Source organism: Macaca mulatta, chromosome 6 (genome assembly GCF_049350105.2).
Source record: "Macaca mulatta isolate MMU2019108-1 chromosome 6, T2T-MMU8v2.0, whole genome shotgun sequence".
Taxonomy (NCBI): Eukaryota; Metazoa; Chordata; class Mammalia; order Primates; family Cercopithecidae; genus Macaca; species Macaca mulatta.
Genome location: NC_133411.1, coordinates 63,757,418 through 63,778,040, shown reverse-complemented (window position 1 = coordinate 63,778,040; position 20,623 = coordinate 63,757,418). Strand labels below are relative to the sequence as shown.

Genomic DNA, 20,623 nt, shown 5'->3' with positions numbered 1-20,623 from the left:
GTGTGTGTGTGTGTGTGAGAGAGAGAGAGAGAGACAGGAGTCTTGCTCTGTTGCCCACACTGGAGTCCAGTGGCGTGATCTAGGTTTACTGAAACCTCTGCTTCACGGGTTCAAACGATTCTCCTGCCTCAGCCTCCAGAGTAGCTGGCATCACAGACAACTGCCACCATGCCCAGCTAATTTTTGTATTTTTAATAGAGATGGGGTTTCACCATGTTGGCCAGGCTGGTCTTGAACTGCTGACCTCAAGTGATCTGCCCACCTCTGCCTCCCAAAGTGCTGGGATTACAGGCGTGAGCCCCTGCTCCCTGCCAAATGTATAGAGTCTTATAGTTACCACCACAATCAAGTCATAGACTATTTTTATCACTCCAGATTTCCTTTATGCCCCTTTACATGTGCCGCCTCTACCTCAGCCCTAGGCAACCCTGGATCTGCTTTCTGTCACCTTAGTTTTGCCGTATCAAGAATTTCCGAGGCACAGTGGCACAATGACTCATGCCTGTAATCCTAGCACTTTGGGAGGCCGAGGCAGGAGGGTCACTCGAGCCCAGGAGTTTGAGACAGCCTGGGCAACATAGTAAGACCCCCATCTCTTAAAAAAAAAAAAGAATTTCCTGTAAATAGAGTTATACAATATATAGCCTGTTGTGTCTGGCTTCGTTTATTCAGTGTAATGCTTTTGAGATTCATTTATACTACTGCGTCTATCACTAGTTCATACTCTTTTTTTTTGTTTGTTTGCTGATTAGTATTCTATGCCTCTACCACTGTTTGGATGTGTGTTTATACATTCAGCATTTGGTGGGCATTTGGATTGTTTCCAGTTTGTGACTTAAGAATAAAGCTGCCGTGAACATTTGAGTATAAGTCTTAGTGTGGGCATATGTTTTTATTTTGGGGAGTACACTCTTTGGAGTGGAAATACCAAGTCTTATGGTGTGCTTTTAACTAGGTAACAAACTACCAAATTGTTTACCAGAGTGTCTGTATCATTTTGCATTCCTATCTGAATAGTTACAATTTTTAATCTCTCATTTTGAGTGAGGTTGAAAGTATCTTTTCGTATGCTTGATTTACTTGTATTTCCTTTTCTATAAACTATTCAAATCTTTTTGCCTGTTGTTCTATTAGGTGATAGAATTTTTTAGTGATTTGTAGGCATTCTTTATATATCAGGGAAAATTTTTGACTGTGCTATGAATTACAGACTTCTTTTTCCATTTGTCAGGTATCTTTTAAGGAGACATATTATGGTGAGTTTTGCCATGTAGAAATTTGTCACTCTGAAGTTCTTAACCTCACAGTTATTTACTAATACAGGACTTCACATAAGAAACAAGATATCTCTTTTAATTAACCTTAAAGTATAGATTATGTTTTCTAGCAGTATTTTCCGTAGCCATAACTTCAGTGGGAATAAAGAAAAATAATGTGAAGACAAGTTTTCTACATTCGCGTAAGAATGTTACCACCTTTTAGAAACATAGCTACAGCATGGAAACGAGATTGTATCTTAAATTATGTGTATATAAGAGAAAAAACATTAAAAGTAATATTACATGTGTCTGTTGCAGAAATATCCGCACAAGATGTTGACGTTGCAGACTTGGGTAGTGCAAGCCTTGTTTATTTTTCTCACCACTGAATCAATAGGTAAGGTTCATGAAATACCCTATCTTCTAACTTCACAAATTAGGTATATATATTTTTATATTATTATATGATTAAGCTTATGTTTAATTATTATGTTCATATATTCTAGGATAATCGAGAGAATAATATCTTAAATTGATTTTAATAAAAATATTCTCAATAATGTTTTTGTATAATTTGAGTTGTTAACAGTCATTCAGTAATCTTAAATGCTGTATATCAATACTAATAACTTTAAAATGGGGAAGGAAAAAAGTGTGTGGGTTGTTCTGTTTTTCAGTAAACAGGAGAAAATTAGTTAAATCTTATTAAATTTTACATCATTCATACTACATGCTCTTTAAGTATTGAAGGGCTGCTTTCTTGCGTCTCTTAAGTCCTCGTCCCCAAACTACAGTTACCCAGATATCCAGTCATTCTATAGGATCTGGCTTTTAACCCTGTGCATGCTGATTACCCTACTGATTCTTCACTTAGTTGCCTGTATTACATTTAAAATAGAATACTGGCTGGGCATGGTGGCTTACACCTGTAATCCCAGAACTTAGGGAGGCATAGGCAGGAAAATAACTTGAGTCCAGGAATTCAAGACCAGCTTGGGCAACAAAGCAAGGCCCCATCTCTTTTTTTTTTTTTTTAATTAGCCAAGTGTTAGTCCATTTTCAAACTGCTATAAAGAAAGACCTGAGACTGGGTAATTTATAAAGAAAAGGTTTAATTGACTCACAGTTCTGCAGGCTGTACAGGAAGCATGGTGGCATCTGCTTCTGGGAGGCTTTGGGAAGTAGCCAATCATGGCAGAAGGCAAAGGGGTAGTGAGGCATCTCACATGGTGAGAACAGGAGGAAGAGAGAGAGAAAGGGAAGGTGCTACACACTTTTAAATGACCAGAGCTCACAAGAACTCATTCCTCATCCACAATCTCGAGGCAGTATCAAGTGAGAAATCCACCCCTATGATTTAATCACCTCTCCACCAGGCCCCACCTCCAACACTGGGAATTATGATATGACATGAGATTTGGGTGGGGGCACAGATTCAAACCATGTCACGCCTCTAGTCCCAACTACTCTGGAGGCTGAGCCAGGAGAATCATGAGCCCTGGACCTCGAGGTCACAGTGAGCCATGGTCATGCCATTGCACTCTATCCTGGGTAACAGAGCAAGACCCTGTCTCGTGAAAAATACTTACCTGTACGTGTGTGTGTGTGTGTGTGTGTATATAAATAATACTATTCCAGCTCTCCCCCTTACTAGCTATAGGACCTTGGTCAGTCATTTTCTGTGCCTCAATTTCCTGATCTATGAAATGGTGATAATAATGGTCACTACCTCCTAGGATTATTAGTGAGGGTTCAAGAAGTTAATATAGAGGCCAGGCATGGTGGCTCATGCCAGTAATCCAAGCACTTTGGGAGGCCGAGTTGGGTGGATCATTTGAGGTTAGGAGTTCAAGACTAGCCTTGCCAACACGGTGAAACCCCATATCTACTAAAAATACAAAAATTAGCCAGGCGGTAGTGGCACACGCCTGTAATCCCAGATACTCAGGAGGCTGAAACAGGAGAATCGCTTGAGCCTGGGAGGTGGAGGTTGCCGTGAGCCAAGATCGCACCACTGCACTCCAGTCTGGGTGACAGTGAAACCCTGTCTCAAAAAAAAAAAAAAAAAAAAAAAAAAATTCTGGGCTTGGTAGCACATGCCTGAAAGTCTCAGCTACTTGGGAGGCTGAGGTGGGGGAGTCACTTGAACCCAGGAGGCAGAGGTTGCAGTGTGTGGAGATTGTGCCACTGCACTCCAGTCTGGGTGGCATAGTGAGACCCTGTCTCAAAAAACAACTAAAAATAAGTTAATATAGAGGAAACGTGGACAGTGCTTGGCCTACAATAAGCATTATAAAAATGATAGTTACTGCATATTTATTATAAAGGTTTTTGTTGTCTTTGAATAAAAGGTTCTTTATGAAAAAAATAAATGTAATATACCAAAACCAGTCTGACTACAGTGGCTTTCATACTTACTTTGATGTGAACATCATTTTTGTAAAGTTATGTAACTATGTGGTAGCTGAGATATACCCTTGTTTCATGTTAAGCTAGTGATCAGTGAAAATTCTCAGGTGGTTTTTTCATGAGTTACTCTTAAACTAGTTCTCCCTCACCCTATGTATGTTTCTTATTACCTAAATAGAGTATATTTCCTCGGTTGCTAATTTCATTTTATAAGTTTTAGCCTGTTGTTCTACTCTTTCAACATAGTTTTGAATCCCAACATTTTCATCTGAAGTGTCAGCAGCTGTTTGTAGTCCTGTCCTCTGCTAATTTGATAAGCACGTGTGTCTGTCTTTTCCCAAGTTGTGGATTAAAATGTTGAAAATAACAGGACTGCATTAGTTACTTGTTGGTCCCTCACAAATACTCCAAATCTTCAAGGCTTAAAATGATAATAATATCTCTCATGGTTTGTGTAGGACAGGACTATAGATAGGCAGGCACAATCAGACTTATTTGTCTTTGTTGTACAATGTCTGGGGCCTCAGCTGCAATATTCAAACTGGGAGCTGGAGTCATCTGCAGACTCCTTCGCTTATATATCTGTTGTTGATGGTATCTGCAGGCTGAGGGCTTTGCTGGGGCCATTGTCCAAAACACCATACGTGGCCTCTTTTTATGGCCTTGGCTTTCTTACAATGTGTGACTGGGTTCTAAAGGCAGATATCCCAGGAGAGAGAAAGAAAGCTAATTGGAGTCTGTATTCTTTTAATGATCTAGCCTCTGAAGTCTCATAGCGCACTCCATTGGCTGGAGTGAACACAAGGCACCCATACAGATCTGATGTGGTTGGGGAAATGCAGTCCCCACCTCTTCATGAAAAGAGTATGCGTGACATTGTAAGAAGAATATGTGGGATGGGATAAATATGTAGGTGTGGCCATTCTTAAAATACAGTCTTCTCCAAGAATTGAGGGCATGCACTTCAGCATATTCTACTTAAGACTACCCTCTGATTGACTTTTTTCTTAGTCAATATTTTTATATATGAGTAATCAAATATAAATATGAGTATGAACCTATAAAAGTAGCAAAATAGTAATATCTTAATGTTCATTGTAATATTAGTTACAGTATATTCTTTTTCCTTTTTTTTCTTTTTTCTCTCTTTTTTTTTTTTGAGATGGAATCTTGTTTTGTCGCCCAGGCTGGAGTGCAGTGGCGCAATCTCAGCTCACTGCAGCCTCCGCCCCCCCAGGTTCAAGCAATTCTCCTGCCTCAGCCCCCTGAGTAGCTAGGATTACAGGTGCGGGTCACCACACCCGGGTAACTTTTGTATTTTTAGTAGAGATGGGGTTTCACCATGTTGATCAGGCTGGTCTAGAACTCCTTACCTCAGGTGATCGGTCCACCTCGGCCTCCCAAAGTGCTGGGATTAGAGATGTGAGCCACTGCGTCCAACTCAGTTATAGTGTATTCTAATTCACACTTCTTCATCTTGCCCTATAAACATTCAAAATAACTTTGTCAGGTACCTTTCTTAATTAAAATACTTTCTTTTTACAATTTAATCTCAGCCTGGTAGCCCTATAAAATGGAATTAATTTGGCATGGGATGGTTTTAGTGAAGCTGTGTCTCACTTTGAAAAACGGAACATTTGCCCTTGTTTTTTTTTTTTTTTTGAGATGGAGTCTCACTCTGTCACTCTGGCTGGAGTGCAGTGGTGTGATCTTGGCTCACTGCAAGCTCCGCCTTCTGGGTTCATGCCATTCTCCTGCCTCAGCCTCCCAAGTAGCTGAGACTACAAGTGCCCACCACAACGCCTGGCTAATTTTTTGTATTTTCAGTAGAGACGGGGTTTCACCGTGTTAGCCGCAATGGCCTTGACCTCCTGACCTCGTGATCTGCCTGCCTCGGTCTCCCAAAGTGCTGGGATTACAGGTGTGAGCCACCGTGCCCAACCCATTTGCCCATTTTTAATATTTCTCTTATTCTGTGTGTAAAAATTAATCATATTGAGTCTCTAATTATATCTTATGTTTTTAGTACTCTAGAGTATATTTTATATTTAACGTCCCTATAATTACTTTAAAGAAAGTTTAACAAGTGATTTTGCCAAAGAATAAAGTGATGTCTAGGGAGTTGTAAGTTCTGACCCAGTATCACAGAGTAACTTAGTAGAGATTCTCCACTAGATGAAGGACCATACTATTGGAAACTGAGAGTAATATATGCACTAAGATTTACAGTAGACATGTATAAATAACAGCAAGATGATATAAACAGGCCACATTATAAGTTTGAAACAAAGAAATACACATTCCAGCTCTGGGTTTTACCAGCTTTATGAGAGGTCCTGGGATTCCATTTGGGGATACAATTTTGACTGCAAAAACTTTTTAATTTTTCCTGGGCTCACTGCAGCCTTGACCTCCTGGGCTCAAGCAATCCTCCTGCCTCAGCACCCAACCCTCACCCCCAAGTAGCTGGGACTACAGCCATGTGCACCATGCCTGGCTAATACTTGTATTTTTTTTGTAGAGATGGGGTTTTGCCATGTTGCCCAGGCTAGTAATTTTTAATCTCAAAAAAACTTCATGGGTAACTACCCAGGAACCCTACAGCAAATAGGATTCATTGAGGAAAGCCACCTTAAAATTGTGGACATTGAAGCTAGAGAAAAAGAATGAAACCATGTCAAATAGTTGGAACTTTTGTCTTGATAATAGGTAGGCACTAAATAATTTAAAGTAGAAAAATGTCATAATTATTTTAGAACAGTAACCATGGCAATAGTATGTAAGATAAACTGGAAGGAGGTCAGACTGATATAATACAGTGCCCTGTGCTTCAGCAGTCAAAGTAGCATTGGAAAGAAGAGGTTGGATGCTTATTAAGCATATAGAACCAACAAAGTGCAATATTGTTAAGTTGGAGGTTAGAGGAGGCTGATGAGAGATGTTGGAAGATGACTACAGAGTATCTGGCCTAGATGTCTGGATGGGAGTGGTAGTGTTAGCAGAGGCAGAGAAATAAAAATAAAAAATAGTAAGTTTGAAAAGATTATAATACATATAGTTTTAGACATGCTCATTTAAAAATAGCTGTGGGATAGCTCAGGTAGATACATGTCTAATGGGCATGGGGGTTTAGTGCTTACAGATGGGGATTGAGATGTCATCAACGTGGAGTAGGTGATAGGTAAAGTGTATAGTTGTGTTTAATTTTTTTTTTACCTGATGTGATTCTTTGTGTTTTGTTTGCTTTGTTTTGTTTTCTTTTTTGAGACTGCGTCTCACTCTTGTCTCCCAGGCTGGAGTGCAGTGGCATGATCTCAGCTCACTGCAACCTCCACTTCCCAGGTTCAAGTGATTCTCATGCCTCAGCCTCCCAAGCAGCTGGGATTACGGGTGCCCACCCCGACACTCGGCTAATTTTTGTATTTTTAGTAGAGATGGCGTTTTACCATGTTGGTCAGGCTGATTCTTTGTTTTTAAATAGGGGATCTTATCCCATGCATTTATTTTCACTCCGTTGTCCAGGGTGGAGTGCAGTGGCTCACTACAAACCTTGACCCCTTGGGTTCACACCATCATCCCACTTCATCCTCCCGAATAGCGCGGGCTATAGGCGTGCACCACCATACTCTTCTATTTTTTTTTATTTTTAGTACAGATGGCGTCTCCCTATGTTGCCCAGGCTGGTTTCAAACTCCTGAACTCAAGCGATCCTCTTGCCTCAGCCTCCCAAAAGTGCTGAGATTATAGACGTAAACCACCACACCCGGGCCCATGCATTTATTCTTAAAACTAAACTATTTGGCCATCTTGTTCTATTCTTCCTGTTTTGTATTGGTCCCTTGCTGTTTCCTTTGTTGTCTGAGTTTTGATGTGTGGACAATGTATACTGTCGGTCTGTGACCCCCAACTGTACTCCACAATAGCATTCAGGACTGTAGAGGAGACTACCACTGCCTGTTTTCTGGAGAGTTCAGTTTAGACCTGGGGTCTAAATGGAGGGACAGGATAGGTTGTGGGGCAAGTATGAATAATGCTGCAGGCAGTCTGTGTTTCTTAAAGAAATAGTTTATACCATGAGCTATAAAGCATGGGTTTTTCTTAATTCAGCTCTATTATCCTTATAATTTTTGTATTTCTTTACAAACTCAGGCATTAAATTCTAACCATATTAATTTTCAGTTGTATATTGTCTTTTTCTGTGTCTTTAGGGATATTTTAGTGAAGGTTGAGGGACTGACTCTATATTGAGTGCTACCAGCTAGATAATCATTTTGTACCAGAAAAATTCAGTCCATTTATATATTTTCTATTGTTCCTTTTTAGGTGAACTTCTAGATCCATGTGGTTATATCAGTCCTGAATCTCCAGTTGTACAACTTCATTCTAATTTCACTGCAGTTTGTGTGCTAAAGGAAAAATGTATGGATTATTTTCATGTAAATGCTAATTACATTGTCTGGAAAACAAACCATTTTACTATTCCTAAGGAGCAATATACTATCATAAACAGAACAGCCTCCAGTGTCACCTTTACAGATATATCTTCATTAAATATTCAGCTCACTTGCAACATCCTTACATTTGGACAGCTTGAACAGAATGTTTATGGAATCACAATAATTTCAGGCTGTAAGTTTTGTTTTTGTCTTATTTCAGACTTTGTCATGACTATTGATCTGCATCTTTAATGTTGTCCTTTCCTCTTTATAAAATGTAGTAATTGTGGACTTAGTGACTTGGACATGTTTGGTTTTTAAAAAATAAGCTTAGAAGTAGGAACTACAAGTCTCCTGTCTTTCCTGAAAGTGAAGCAGTTTCAGTTTACTAGAGAAATATTTGACATGAGACCCCCCACCACAAGAAAGTATTGTTGAATTGACGTAATGATGGTAATTCTCAGTATCCCTTAATTGCTGAGAAAATGCACATGTAAAGCAGCTACCTGAAGAAAGTGAACAAATACTGGAGTAAATCCTTTTTTTCTTTTTTTCTTTTTTTTTTTTTTTGGTGACAGAGTCTCACTCTGTCACCCAGGCTGGAGTGCAGTAGTATGATCTCAGCTCACTGCAACCTCCACCTCCCAGGTTCAAGCAATCCTCCTGCCTCAGCCTCCCAAGTAGCTGGGACTACAGGCATGAGCCACCACGCCTGGCTAATTTTTCATATTTTTAGTAGAGATGGGGTTTCGCCATGTTGGCCAGGCTGGTCTCAAACTCCTGACCTCAGGTGATCCACCTGCCTCAGACTCCCAAAGTGCTGAGATTACAGGCGTGAGCCACTGTGCCTGGCCTTGGAGTAACAAAGTAAACAAAATAAACTTACTGTGATCCAAAAGTGGGTTATCTAATTTGTGGATCACCCAGACTTGACTGTTTTGGCATTTGCTTTTCTTCCAGCAGAGTTTGGGAAAGCAATAAGAAGAGAAATACAAATGAATCATTTTGACTTCTACTTAATTGCCTCTTACAAACATATGTAAATATTACTTTTAAAAATACACTTAATGGAGAAATCAGTTGATATTTTTTCCAGTTATAAATGAAAGTTGATTTTACGTAGAAAATTAATGTGAAGCAAACCAGTTGATGACAGTTAGGATGGATGTATATGTATTACTACCTAAAAAGAAGTGTAAGAGTTGGGATAGAAAAGAAATTTTCATCAACCTTTCATTGTGTTCATACTTTTTGCTTGGGTTTGATTTTTTTCATCTAATCTAGATGACAAATGCCTTGGGTAGTATATAAATTGCATAATATTTGTGGATACAAAGCTTTCTGAAAGATGTTAATTAATACCTTTTAGTGCCTCCAGAAAAACCTAAAAATTTGAGTTGCATTGTGAATGAGGGAAAGAAAATGAGGTGTGAGTGGAATCGTGGAAGGGAAACACACTTGGAGACAAACTTCACTTTAAAATCTGAATGGTATGTTATTTTAAATTTGTTTCATGTTAGATTTATTAAGTTAGTCATTTTTGCTGGAATTTTTATTTTACCAAGTAATAATATTAAATGCTATTTTAAAACATTTAAATTTTTATTTTGTAACATTTCAAATAAATCTAAAAGAAGAGGCCAGGCGCGGTGGCTCACATCTGTAATCCCCAAGGCATGGTGGCTCACGCCTGTAATACCAGCACTTTGGGAGGCTGAGGCGGGCAGATCACTTGAGGTCAGGAGTTCAAGACCAGCCTGGCCAACAGGGCAAAACCCCATCTCTACCAGAAATACAAAAATTAGCCAGGTATGGTGGTAGGTTCCTGTATTCCCAGTGACTCAGAGGTTGAGGCAGGAGAATCACTTGAATCCAGGAGGTGGAGGTTGCACTGAGCCAAGATCATGCCACTACAGTCCAGCCTGGGTAACAGAATGAGACTTCATCTCTAAATATACAAACAGATAAATAAAGTAGAAAGAATAGCATAATAAATACCCATACGTACCCATCATTCAGCTTCAACACTGGTCAGCTCATGACCAGTCTTATTTCAAAGGTACTCTTTGCCCATATTGTCTTGAAGAGAGAATAGCAGACATATCATATCATTTCATCCAAAAATACTTCAGTACACATGTCTAAAAGATAAGGACATTTTAAAAAAAGTGTAACAACATACCATTGTTACACTCAAATATAAAATATTACATTTTCAGTTAGTGTTGATTTCCCCCATTGTTTCATTTCATAAATATGTGTGTATGTGAATTTATGTCATGTGTCTCTTAAACTATAGGTTCTATTCTTTTTCCTTACAATTCAGTTGTTAAACTGTTATACATTGTATATTGTTTAACATATTCCCTTGTCTTTTTTTTTTTTTTTTTTTTTGAAATGGAGTCTTGCTATGTCACCCAGGCTGGAGTATAGTGGCGTGATCTCCGCTCAGTGCAACCTCAGCTTCCCAGGTTCAAACAATTCTCCTGCCTCAGCCTCCTGAGTAGCGTGTGCCACCATGCCCAGCTAACTTTTTTTTTGTATTTTTAATGGAGACGGGTTTCACCATGTTGTTCAGGCTGGTCTCGAACTTCTGACCTTGTGATCTGACCGCCTCCGCCTCCCAAAGTGTTGGGATTACAGACGTGGCCACCACACCTGACCCCCTTGTCTTTTTCTTTCCAAAAAATTGCTGTTAGATCTACAAATTTCATCAGATTTGGGTTTGATTTTTTTCCCCCCCAAAAAAATATTTTGTAGGAGTGATATGTACTTCTATCAGGAACAACCAGATAATGTTTCACTGTTTTTCTTTTTTCTGATATTAAGATTGAGCAGTGGTTTTGGGTGTTGTCAGCCTTATTCCTTTATTTTACTAAGTTTCCCATTTGTTTTTTCCAAACAGATAAACTGAAAGAATTTTACAGTGAACACTCTTGCATACCCATCACCTAGATTCTACAATTAACATTTTACTGTATTTGCTTTATCACCTATTTATCTGTGCATCCTTCTCTCCATCTCTCAATCGATCTCTTTTTTATGTATTTCATAGTGAGTTGCAGTCATTAATATACCTCACCCTTAATCACTTCAGTATTTCATAGTGAGTTACAGTCATTAATATACCTCATTCTTAATCACTTCGGTATTTACATGAACTAGAGTTCAGTATAGTTTTCAGATAAAGTTTACATGTAGTGAAAACACAGATCTTAGTGTGTCATTCAGTGAGTTTTGACAAGTACAGACACCTGTGTAACTCAAATCAGTATCAAGACATAGAACATTACTAACACACCCAGAAAGTTCCCTCCTGCTCCTTCCCAGCCAGTCTCAGCAACTGCCCCACCCCATGAGCAACTACCTGTCTGATATTCTTCACCATAGATTATTTTTTCCTGCTACAGAATGTTTCATATAAATGGGATCATATAGTATATACTCTTTTGTGAAAAGTTTTATAACTCAACAGAATGTTTCCAAAATTTAACCATATTGTTTTCCCACTAGTATTTACCTTACAGCTTTGAGCAGTCATCCTGATTATAATTTGTATGTAAATTACAAAACTGTGGTATTCTGTGTTTTGTTTGTTTTAGCTGAAATACTTAAAGAGAAACTTGCCTTTATCAGCTGTGGTTTACCCTGAAGTACAGTTCAGATAAGAGAAGCAAGATAGGTTTAATATTTTTCGTTAATTACCAGTTTTATAATTAGTTGATTACCTAGTATCCTCCAAAGGTACCAAAGGTAGATAATGAGGGCTTTTCTTTCTCATTATGAATTTATATTTAAACATATTTGTTGTGTTTTAATTCATTATGGATTGTCGCATCTTTGATCAGTGGCACGTTATTCAAATTGGCTTGTTCATCCTTTTTTTTTTTTTTCTGAGACAGAGTTTTGCTGTTTTGACCAGACTCTAGTGAAGTGGCGTGATCTTGGCTCACTGCCTCCCAAGTGGCTGGGTTTATAGGCACCCACCACCACTTAACACAACTTCCTTATAGCTCTCTGATACAACATGCTTTTTTACAGGCTCATCTTATGTATTTCCTCACCCAGACCTGGAATCAACCTTTTCCCAAAACTCTCTGGTTTCATTTAGTGTGAAATAATATTTATAGACTACAATCTGGGTGCTACAGGAATTCATCGCTACTGGTTTGTCATAGTTTTTAGATTTTTTTCAGTCAAAAGAGTTAGGACATGTTTTGTGATATGAGATATAATACAGCTTTTAAAAATACGAATTCATACTGATATTTTCAGTTTAAAATTAGGACTATAGGTTTTTACATAATTACATTCACCTGACATCTACATCTTCTTTCTTATGAACTGAAAAACATAGTTCACAACAACGCTAACATAATTATTAATTTGCTTTAACCTATGGTTAATACAGCAGCTGCAGAATAATAACACCAGTATTAGCACCAACAAAATGATTACTAAGAATGATTTTAAGACTGTTTTTCTCTATGAAGGATGTGTAGTAGTCAAATTACTGTGTTTTAATGTTACTTGAATAGTTCCTTTCTATGTGGTTATACTACATCCTCAGTACACAAGTTCTTACGTTTCATTTTGCTTTTGATTTTTAGGAATTTTTCTTAATAATTATATAAAACAATCCAAAAAGTCAAATATATTAATAGTATTAAGACATGTTCAGAAAAGTCTATATTCTATTCCTGAATCCTCTGCCTTATTTCCTTCTTCTCCTTAGAGGCTGACTGTTTTTCTTTTGGTTCAATTTGGGGTTTGGTTTATCCTTCTATTTTTAAAAAGAGTGTTATACATAAATATTTTTAATTGAGGCATAATTTATATAATTAAAAATAAATATAGTAATATTGCTTGGAACTTTCCATAGTGATAGAAATCAGAAAGTAGTTGCCTAAGTTTGACTAGAAAGAGGCCAAGAGACCTTAGGTCTCAGACTAAAGGCGCAGGGGTGATAGAAATTCTTACCCCTAACCTCCTGTCACCTAGCATATTGTGCTTAAAGAAATTTCTGGTACAGTAAGGGTTCTGTTTTAGGAAAAAGAAAAAACAGCACTGGGATCACAAGGAAATAATTTTTGGAGAGGAATCAGTGGAGATGGAGCCTAAAATTTTAAAGCACAATATTTTTAGACTACAAATTTGAAAATTTTATGTCTTAAGATATAGATCAAAGTCAATTTTAAAGAAAGGTTAATTTTTAAGAAATTTTGTTAGTGATCAACAATTTATTGCAAAGTTTGCCACAACAATCTAAGTCTCTCATCAAATTCTTTGCAAGTAGTTTTTTTCACTCTGATTTTTTCAGATGTGTTTTTAATGACTGATTCTTCAATTTTTTTGTATTTAGGGCAACACACAAGTTTGCTGATTGCAAAGCAAAACGTGACACCCCCACCTCATGCACTGTTGATTATTCTACTGTGTATTTTGTCAACATTGAAGTCTGGGTAGAAGCAGAGAATGCCCTTGGGAAGGTTACATCAGATCATATCAATTTTGATCCTGTATATAAAGGTAGTTATAAACCTGAATTTGAGAGTTTATTTGACACTGTAGTAGTTTATAAATTAAAGTAGTTTTTATATTTAGATTTTTTTAGATTTTAATGTAGATTTTTAGATTTTAATGTAGTTTTTAGATTTTAAATTTTAGATTTTAATTAATGTAGATTTTAGATTTTAATTAATGTAGAAACAAGCATTTATTTATCTTAGTGATTTTTATGAAGTAATTTTATCAATAATATCAAATAGAATTGGGAAAAAGAAAAATATCCATAATCCAACCACACTTAACAGCTGTTTTCACTTTGAATATTTTCTGTTCTCAAACATCTTACACCATTGTAATTACAGTATGTATGTTCCATTTTTATTCTCTTTTTTAAAAATTTGATATCATAGGTATTTGTCTTTTGACATATGAACCTGAAGAGATTAACAAATGTAGTAAACTAACAAGGAAAACTAAAGATTCCTTGGAAGTCTTTTTTGTTTCCATTATAAGGTATATAGCATAGCATAATTTTCAGAGAATTTAGTTCATTTGGTAAGGATAAACGAATATTGTAAAATAAAGGAAGGACAATATAAAGAGTATATTTGAGTTTCTATATGAAATTGTAAAACATAGTAAACCTTAGGATTTATTTTATTTTTCAGTGAAGCCCAATCCGCCACATAATTTATCAGTGATCAACTCAGAGGAACTGTCTAGTATCTTAAAATTGACATGGACCAACCCAAGTATTAAGAGTGTTATAAGACTAAAATATAACATTCAATATAGGACCAAAGATGCCTCAACTTGGAGCCAGGTAAATTGAAAGTTACTGTTTGTTCAAATAGTCCTTCTTTCAGCCCTCTAACCTTAAAAAGGTTCAGTCATTTTCTAAATGTCTTTAAGTTTCTGGTTATGTGAAATATTTTGCTTGACACCTCTTCTGGGTCTTTATTTCAAACAAGGGGAATCAGGAAGATATCCAGATAGAAAATACAGCTTTGCTAAATACAGTAGCCTTTAAGTAAAACATGAAAATGATATAGGGTGATAGGAAATGGCTTTTCTTTTTTTTCTTCTAGAGACAAGGTGTCCATTTGCCCAGGCCGCTGGCTCACTGCAATTTCAAACTTGAGCTTAAGTGATCCTCCTGCCTTAGTCTCACTACAGGTGTGCACCACCACACCTGGCTTTTTAAAATTATTATTATATTTTTGTGGAGATGGAGTCTCACCATGTTGCCCAGGATGGTCTCAAACTGCTAGCCTTAAGCGATTATCCTACCTTGGCCTCCCAAAGTGCTGGGGTTACAGATGTGAGCTACCACTACCAGCCTAGAAATGGCATTTTTGATATGAGATACAAACAATACAAGTAATAAGAAGCAAGTTAAGTGGAGGAGCAAAAATAAAGAGATTATAAGGATAAGGTAGCTAGTGTAGGGATTGGTGTGCTGTAGTTCACCAAAATCAGCCTGTGACTTGTTTTTGTAAATAAAGTTTTATTGGAACACAGCCACACTCATTTCTTTACATATTGTCTCTATTTTTATTCTACAGTGGAATTGTTGAGTAGTTACAAAGAGACTGTCTGGCCCACAAGCCTAAAATATTAGTAAATATTTTATCTACCTTTTTATAGAAAGTTTGTTAACCACTGAGGTAGAGGAAGGGATTGGTAGGGAACTTGTAGGACTGAAAAGGATAGATGATGCTGCTGGCAGAAGAAATACTTGGAGCTTTTAAAAAGGCTATCACCATAGCATTCAGCTATCCATACTCTTCTCTGTTTTGATTCCATTTATCACAAACAGTATGTCTTTGCTTTTGTTGCTCTGGTCACAGTGAACTTGTAAGGGAATTGGGCTGATGACTTTACTACTTGTCTCCTTACCCCACTTATCTAAAGGGCTGAGAATACAATCAGAAAAAGCAATAAAACAAAATTGGATTAATGCTTCATGTTGTACAGAGAATATACATACCTGAAGTTCTTCAAAATGTGATGTTAAGTACAGAATCTTAATTCAGTGCTACAAAAAAGACTGACATTTATTTTGTATCCAATATTAAATTATTAGAGTGATATGACCAGTTATTTATCTATATTTAATCACCTCTTTTTATCTGAAAGCCAAGTTTAAAAGCCAGGAAAACTTTTGTTTTTCTTGTTTGGGCTGGATATCTTCCTTTTGCCCATCCACATCTATACTGTACCCTTCTCTTTGTTGTGTCATGCTGACCTGTATAGATTTCACTGTGGATTCCCATTCTTTGTGGCTTCCTTGTGACTGGTTAATGGAAGGAAGGGACTAGGCAAGAGAGAAGACAGATAGAAGAACAGTGAAATTGGCATGTTGATTTTCCCCGCTTCTTCCTGGGAGCTGGCCGTCTTTTTTTTCTTTTTTTTTTGAGTTGGAATTTCACTCTTGTCACCCAGGCTAGAGTGCAATGGCATGATCTTGGTTCACTGTAACCTCCATGTCCAGCTAATTTTTGTATTTTTAGTAGAGATGGGGTTTCACCATGTTGGCCAGGTTAGTCTCAAACTCCTGACCTCAGGTGATCCACCCACCTCAGTCTCCCAAAGTGCTGGGATTACAGGTGTGAGCCACCGCACCCAGCTGGCTGTCTTTCAACTTAAGGTCACTGCCTGTCAAGTCAGCCCTCTCTAGCTGACCTTCTTTCAGGTTCTGGTACTTCTCTTCATCCCTTTGGGCCTAGAGGTGGAAACAGCTCTAAGCACCAGAGTACTAACTGCACTCTCTAAGGATCCATATACTCTGCACGTAGTCCCTTTATGAAGCCCTCCTTGAATTATTCTAAGTGGAGTGTGCCATCTGTTTCCTGCAGAAATCCTAAGCTATAGGCCCTGTGGAAGAAATAAAGGGAAAAAAGGAAAGATAATAGATGTTTCCATACTCCTCAAACTTAATAACTTTACTGATTTGGACTGCTTTTTAACTTACACTTATTTCTCTCCAGAGGTTGAGTTTAATGTATTAGTCTTGTTTCAGTAAAATAGTTTCAGGAGGCTGAGGCAGTAGAATCACTTGAACCCAGGAGGCAGAGGTTGCAGTGAGCTGAGATCACGCCATTGCACTCCAGCCTGGGCCACAGAGGGAGACTCTGTCTCAAAAATAAATAAATAAATAAAAATAGTTTCTAGGCTGGGCGCAGTGACTCACGTCTATAATCCCAGCACTTTGGGAGGCCGAGGCAGGTGGATTGCTTGAGGTCAGGAATTCCAGCATCCTGGCCAACATGGTGAAATCTCGTTGATACTAAAAAATACAAAAAATAGCTGGGAGTGGTGGTGGGTACCTGCAACCCCAGCTACTCAGAGGCAGAGGCAGGAGAGTCGCGTGAACCTGGGAGGCAGAGGTTGTGGTGAACCAATATCACAGCACTGCACTCCAACCTGGGCAACAGAGCAAGGCTGTGCCGCAGAAAAAAAGTTTCTAAATTTTAACACAACTTAGAAGACCTTACTAATTGAGATTTTCTGTTGGTTGATTTGCTTTTTTTCAGATTCCCCCTGAAGATACAGCATCCACCCGATCTTCATTCACTGTCCAAGACCTTAAACCTTTTACAGAATATGTGTTTAGGATTTGCTGTATGAAGGAAGATGGTAAGGGATACTGGAGTGACTGGAGTGAAGAAGCAAATGGGATCACCTATGAAGATAGTAAGTAAATAAGTATATGAAGAAGTAAAGCTATTGGAATTCCATCTGTGAATTGGTTCTGGTTTTAATAATATAGCCTCATTGCTTCTTGGTTTGTGATCATTTTATTCAAACTGCAGTATTTTATGTTTTCATTTTTAAGGACATTAAGATGTAAAATTTAATATGGATCATTGATAGTATAAGTCTATTTGATACCTAATTAAATTATCATGGAAGCCAGGTGGGGTGGCTCACGCCTATAATCCCTGTACTTTGGGAGGCTGAGGTGGGCAGATCATAAGGTCAGGAGTTCGAGACCAGCCTGGCCAATATGGTGAAACCCCTTCTCTATTAAAAATACAAAAATTAGCCATGCGTGGTGGCGGGCGCCTGTAGTCCCAGGTACTCGGGAGGCTGAGGCAGGAGAATCGCTTGAACCTGGGAGGCGGAGGTTGCAGTGAGCCAAGATCACACCACTGCATTTCAGCCTGGGTGACAGAACGAGACTCCGTCTCAAAAAAAAAAAAAAGTCATCATGGAATGGTGACTTAGATAATCAGAAAACCGTTGACTTAACTGTTGATAAGTCTAGAACATTTTACTCAAGGAGACTTCTCCAGAGATACTCCTAACTAGAGAATCATCCTGAATCATTAAAATCACACAGTCTAGCAAACTATACCTTAGATCCTCACTATCAAAAAGATATTTGTATTATACCTTTTATTCATTTTTTTTCTAATAGCATTTGATAAGCCCCTGGGAAGCAGTTGATCCTGGAATTTTGGTTGGTTAGTTTTTATTTTCCCTTTTTCTCCTATAGATAATGTATATGGTATAGAATTTAAAAGGCACAAAAAGAGTGTACAGTCTAAAGTAAGATCTTCACTGCAAAGCAGCTGATGTTACTAAGTTCAAGAAATAATCCTGTGGCATAGATTTTTCATTTTGAGACCTTCCTATCACAGACTCATCTCTTAGTTATCAGTGGCAGTAGCTGTGGCTGAAAAAAGTCCCCTACCACCTATATCCCTTTACTTCCAGCTCTTCTAGAGGTTTAGGTCATGTGACTTGAGAATGTCAAAGGCAGAAAAGTACCCTCCTCCCCTAAGAATTTTCTCTAACTCATAAATGCTGAGAAAGAAAGCAATTTTGCTATTGCTGCTTTGGGAGTCCTCAGCCAGATTGCTTTGTCTTAACCAGGAATCCTTAAAATGAGATACATGGGGAGGAGTTAATGAAATACTTACAATATTGTGGTTAGTGCCTGTGTGCATTTTTAATGGACAAATGTACATAATCTTTGTCAAATCAATGAGTGAATGAAGTCTCTGGGTTCTCTTTATGTTAGGAAATATTTCCAGCTCTTTTTTTTTTTTTTTGTAATTTCATGTTCTTTATTCTGTGTGGGTGCTGCACTGTAGTCATATGAATTTATGTATTTGAACTTCTGTACCAGCAGCCTTTTTCCCAACCTTCCTGGTCTGCCTGTCCTATCCTTTCTGTTTTGTTGTCTGTAATTGCCTCTTCATGATTAACATATCAGTACCTAGATTTTTTTGTTGTTTTTTGGAAATAGTGCCTTACTCTGTTGCCCAGGCTGGAGTGCAGTGGCATGAATACGGCTCACTGCAGCCTCAACTTCCATGGCTCAAGCGATCCTCCTGCCTTAGCCCCCAACGTCGCTGGGACTACAGGCACGCGCCACCATGCCCAGCAAATTTTTGCATTTTTTTGTGGAGACAAGGTTTTTCCTTGGTGCCCAGGCTGGTCTTTAACTACTGAGCTGAAGTGAACCACATGCCTCGGCCTCCCAAAGTGCTGGGATTGCAAGCACGAGCCACTATACCCAGCCTCACTGCTTAGATTTTATTCAACTCCTTTCTTATTCTACTGACTACCATATCTTGCTATTATATTTATAAAAATTTTGAGAAACCAGTTAATGCCATTGATTTTTTAAAGACAAACTTTTTACAATAAAAAGCTTAACAATGGTAAGTAAAAATGAAATGTCAGTTGATATTACTTATTGCTAAAAATTATATACTACTCTACATTTAATGGCTACTATAAAAGTTTTAAAAAATAAATACTGCAGGTATTTTTAAAACCAAATTTAATTACTGGTATTTAACAATTTATGTTTTGGCTGGATATGGTGGCCACACCCTAGCTACTTGGGATGCTGAGGTGGGAGGATCACCTAAGCCTAGGAGCTGAAGGTTATAGTGCACTACAGTCATCCACTACACTCCAGCCTGGGCAACAGAGCCAGACACTGTCTCTGGAAAAAAACACTGTTTTATGGAGTGCTTTTTCAGATGGTTAGTGATTATCATAACAATACTATGCATTTGTTTTTATTACATCCCATCACTCTCAATCATCCTTACATAAAGTAATAAACTTATTTTAGTACATTTATCTTAATTTGTTTTATTATTCCTATGAATATTTAGGGGTAAGCAATGTGTTTAAGTAAATTTTCCAGTTTGATTTTCAGCGATAAGTAGTATCAACTTATATTTGTTTCATTTTTATTTTTCACTGTTAAAAACTTTGTTTCAAAAAGTTCATTTTTTCTTTAAAAATCATACAAACTAATTTTTCAAAATTTTATAATCAGAAGACCTGGTATTTAATAGAATAAGAGAGGAGTTGAATAAAATCTAAGCAGTGATGTGTTGATCATCAAGAGGCAATTACAGATGACAAAACAGAAGTGAGGACAGGCAGACCCAGGAAGGCTGGGAAAAGGCTGCTGGTACAGGAGATTCAAGTAGATAAATACACAAGAATACAGTGCAGTACGCAAACAGAATAAAGAGCATGAAGTTATAAGAAAGAATGATGCGTATTTAGTTGTTGTTCAGGATACATTTTTACCTTTACAATTTTGAGGTTAGAAAAGAGTTCCAGTATAATTGGAATCATCAGGCTATCACCCTGACTAAAGGAAGAGCCCGGTGTGTTATGCTGGGGTGGGAAAATGCTGGTATAAAGAGGTAGAGACACCATGCAGTTGAAGGGCAAGAGTACTAAGAACAAAGTAAAAATAATTTGCAGAATCTTATTTTACTGTTAAAACCTTTTTATTTTAAGAAGTTTATGTCTTTTCTTTAGGACCATCTAAAGCACCAAGTTTCTGGTATAAAATAGATCCATCCCATGCTCAAGGCTATAGAACTGTACAACTCATGTGGAAGGTAAAAAACCACATTTATAGTCCTTTATCTCTTGTAAATCTTTTTTTTTTTTCTTTTTGAGACGGAGTCTCACTCTGTTGCCAGGCGGGAGTTTAGTGGCGTGATCTTGGCTCACTTCAACCTC

The 20,623-nt window shown here is 37.7% G+C and overlaps 1 protein-coding gene across 2 annotated transcripts in view; it reads left to right on the top strand.

The window, feature by feature from the left end:
- Window positions 1–20,623, top strand: part of IL6ST (interleukin 6 cytokine family signal transducer) — a 57,521-nt gene that overhangs the window by 16,342 nt on the left and 20,556 nt on the right. Inside the window, exons 3-10 of one of the 2 annotated variants that reach the window (XM_078003636.1) lie at window positions 1,578–1,656; window positions 5,496–5,589; window positions 7,992–8,297; window positions 9,474–9,594; window positions 13,467–13,633; window positions 14,281–14,435; window positions 17,149–17,308; window positions 20,417–20,499. In XM_078003636.1, the coding sequence (XP_077859762.1) occupies window positions 8,090–8,297; window positions 9,474–9,594; window positions 13,467–13,633; window positions 14,281–14,435; window positions 17,149–17,308; window positions 20,417–20,499 (894 nt within the window). In that variant the 5' untranslated portion in view covers window positions 1,578–1,656; window positions 5,496–5,589; window positions 7,992–8,089. 2 annotated transcript variants of the gene reach the window in all.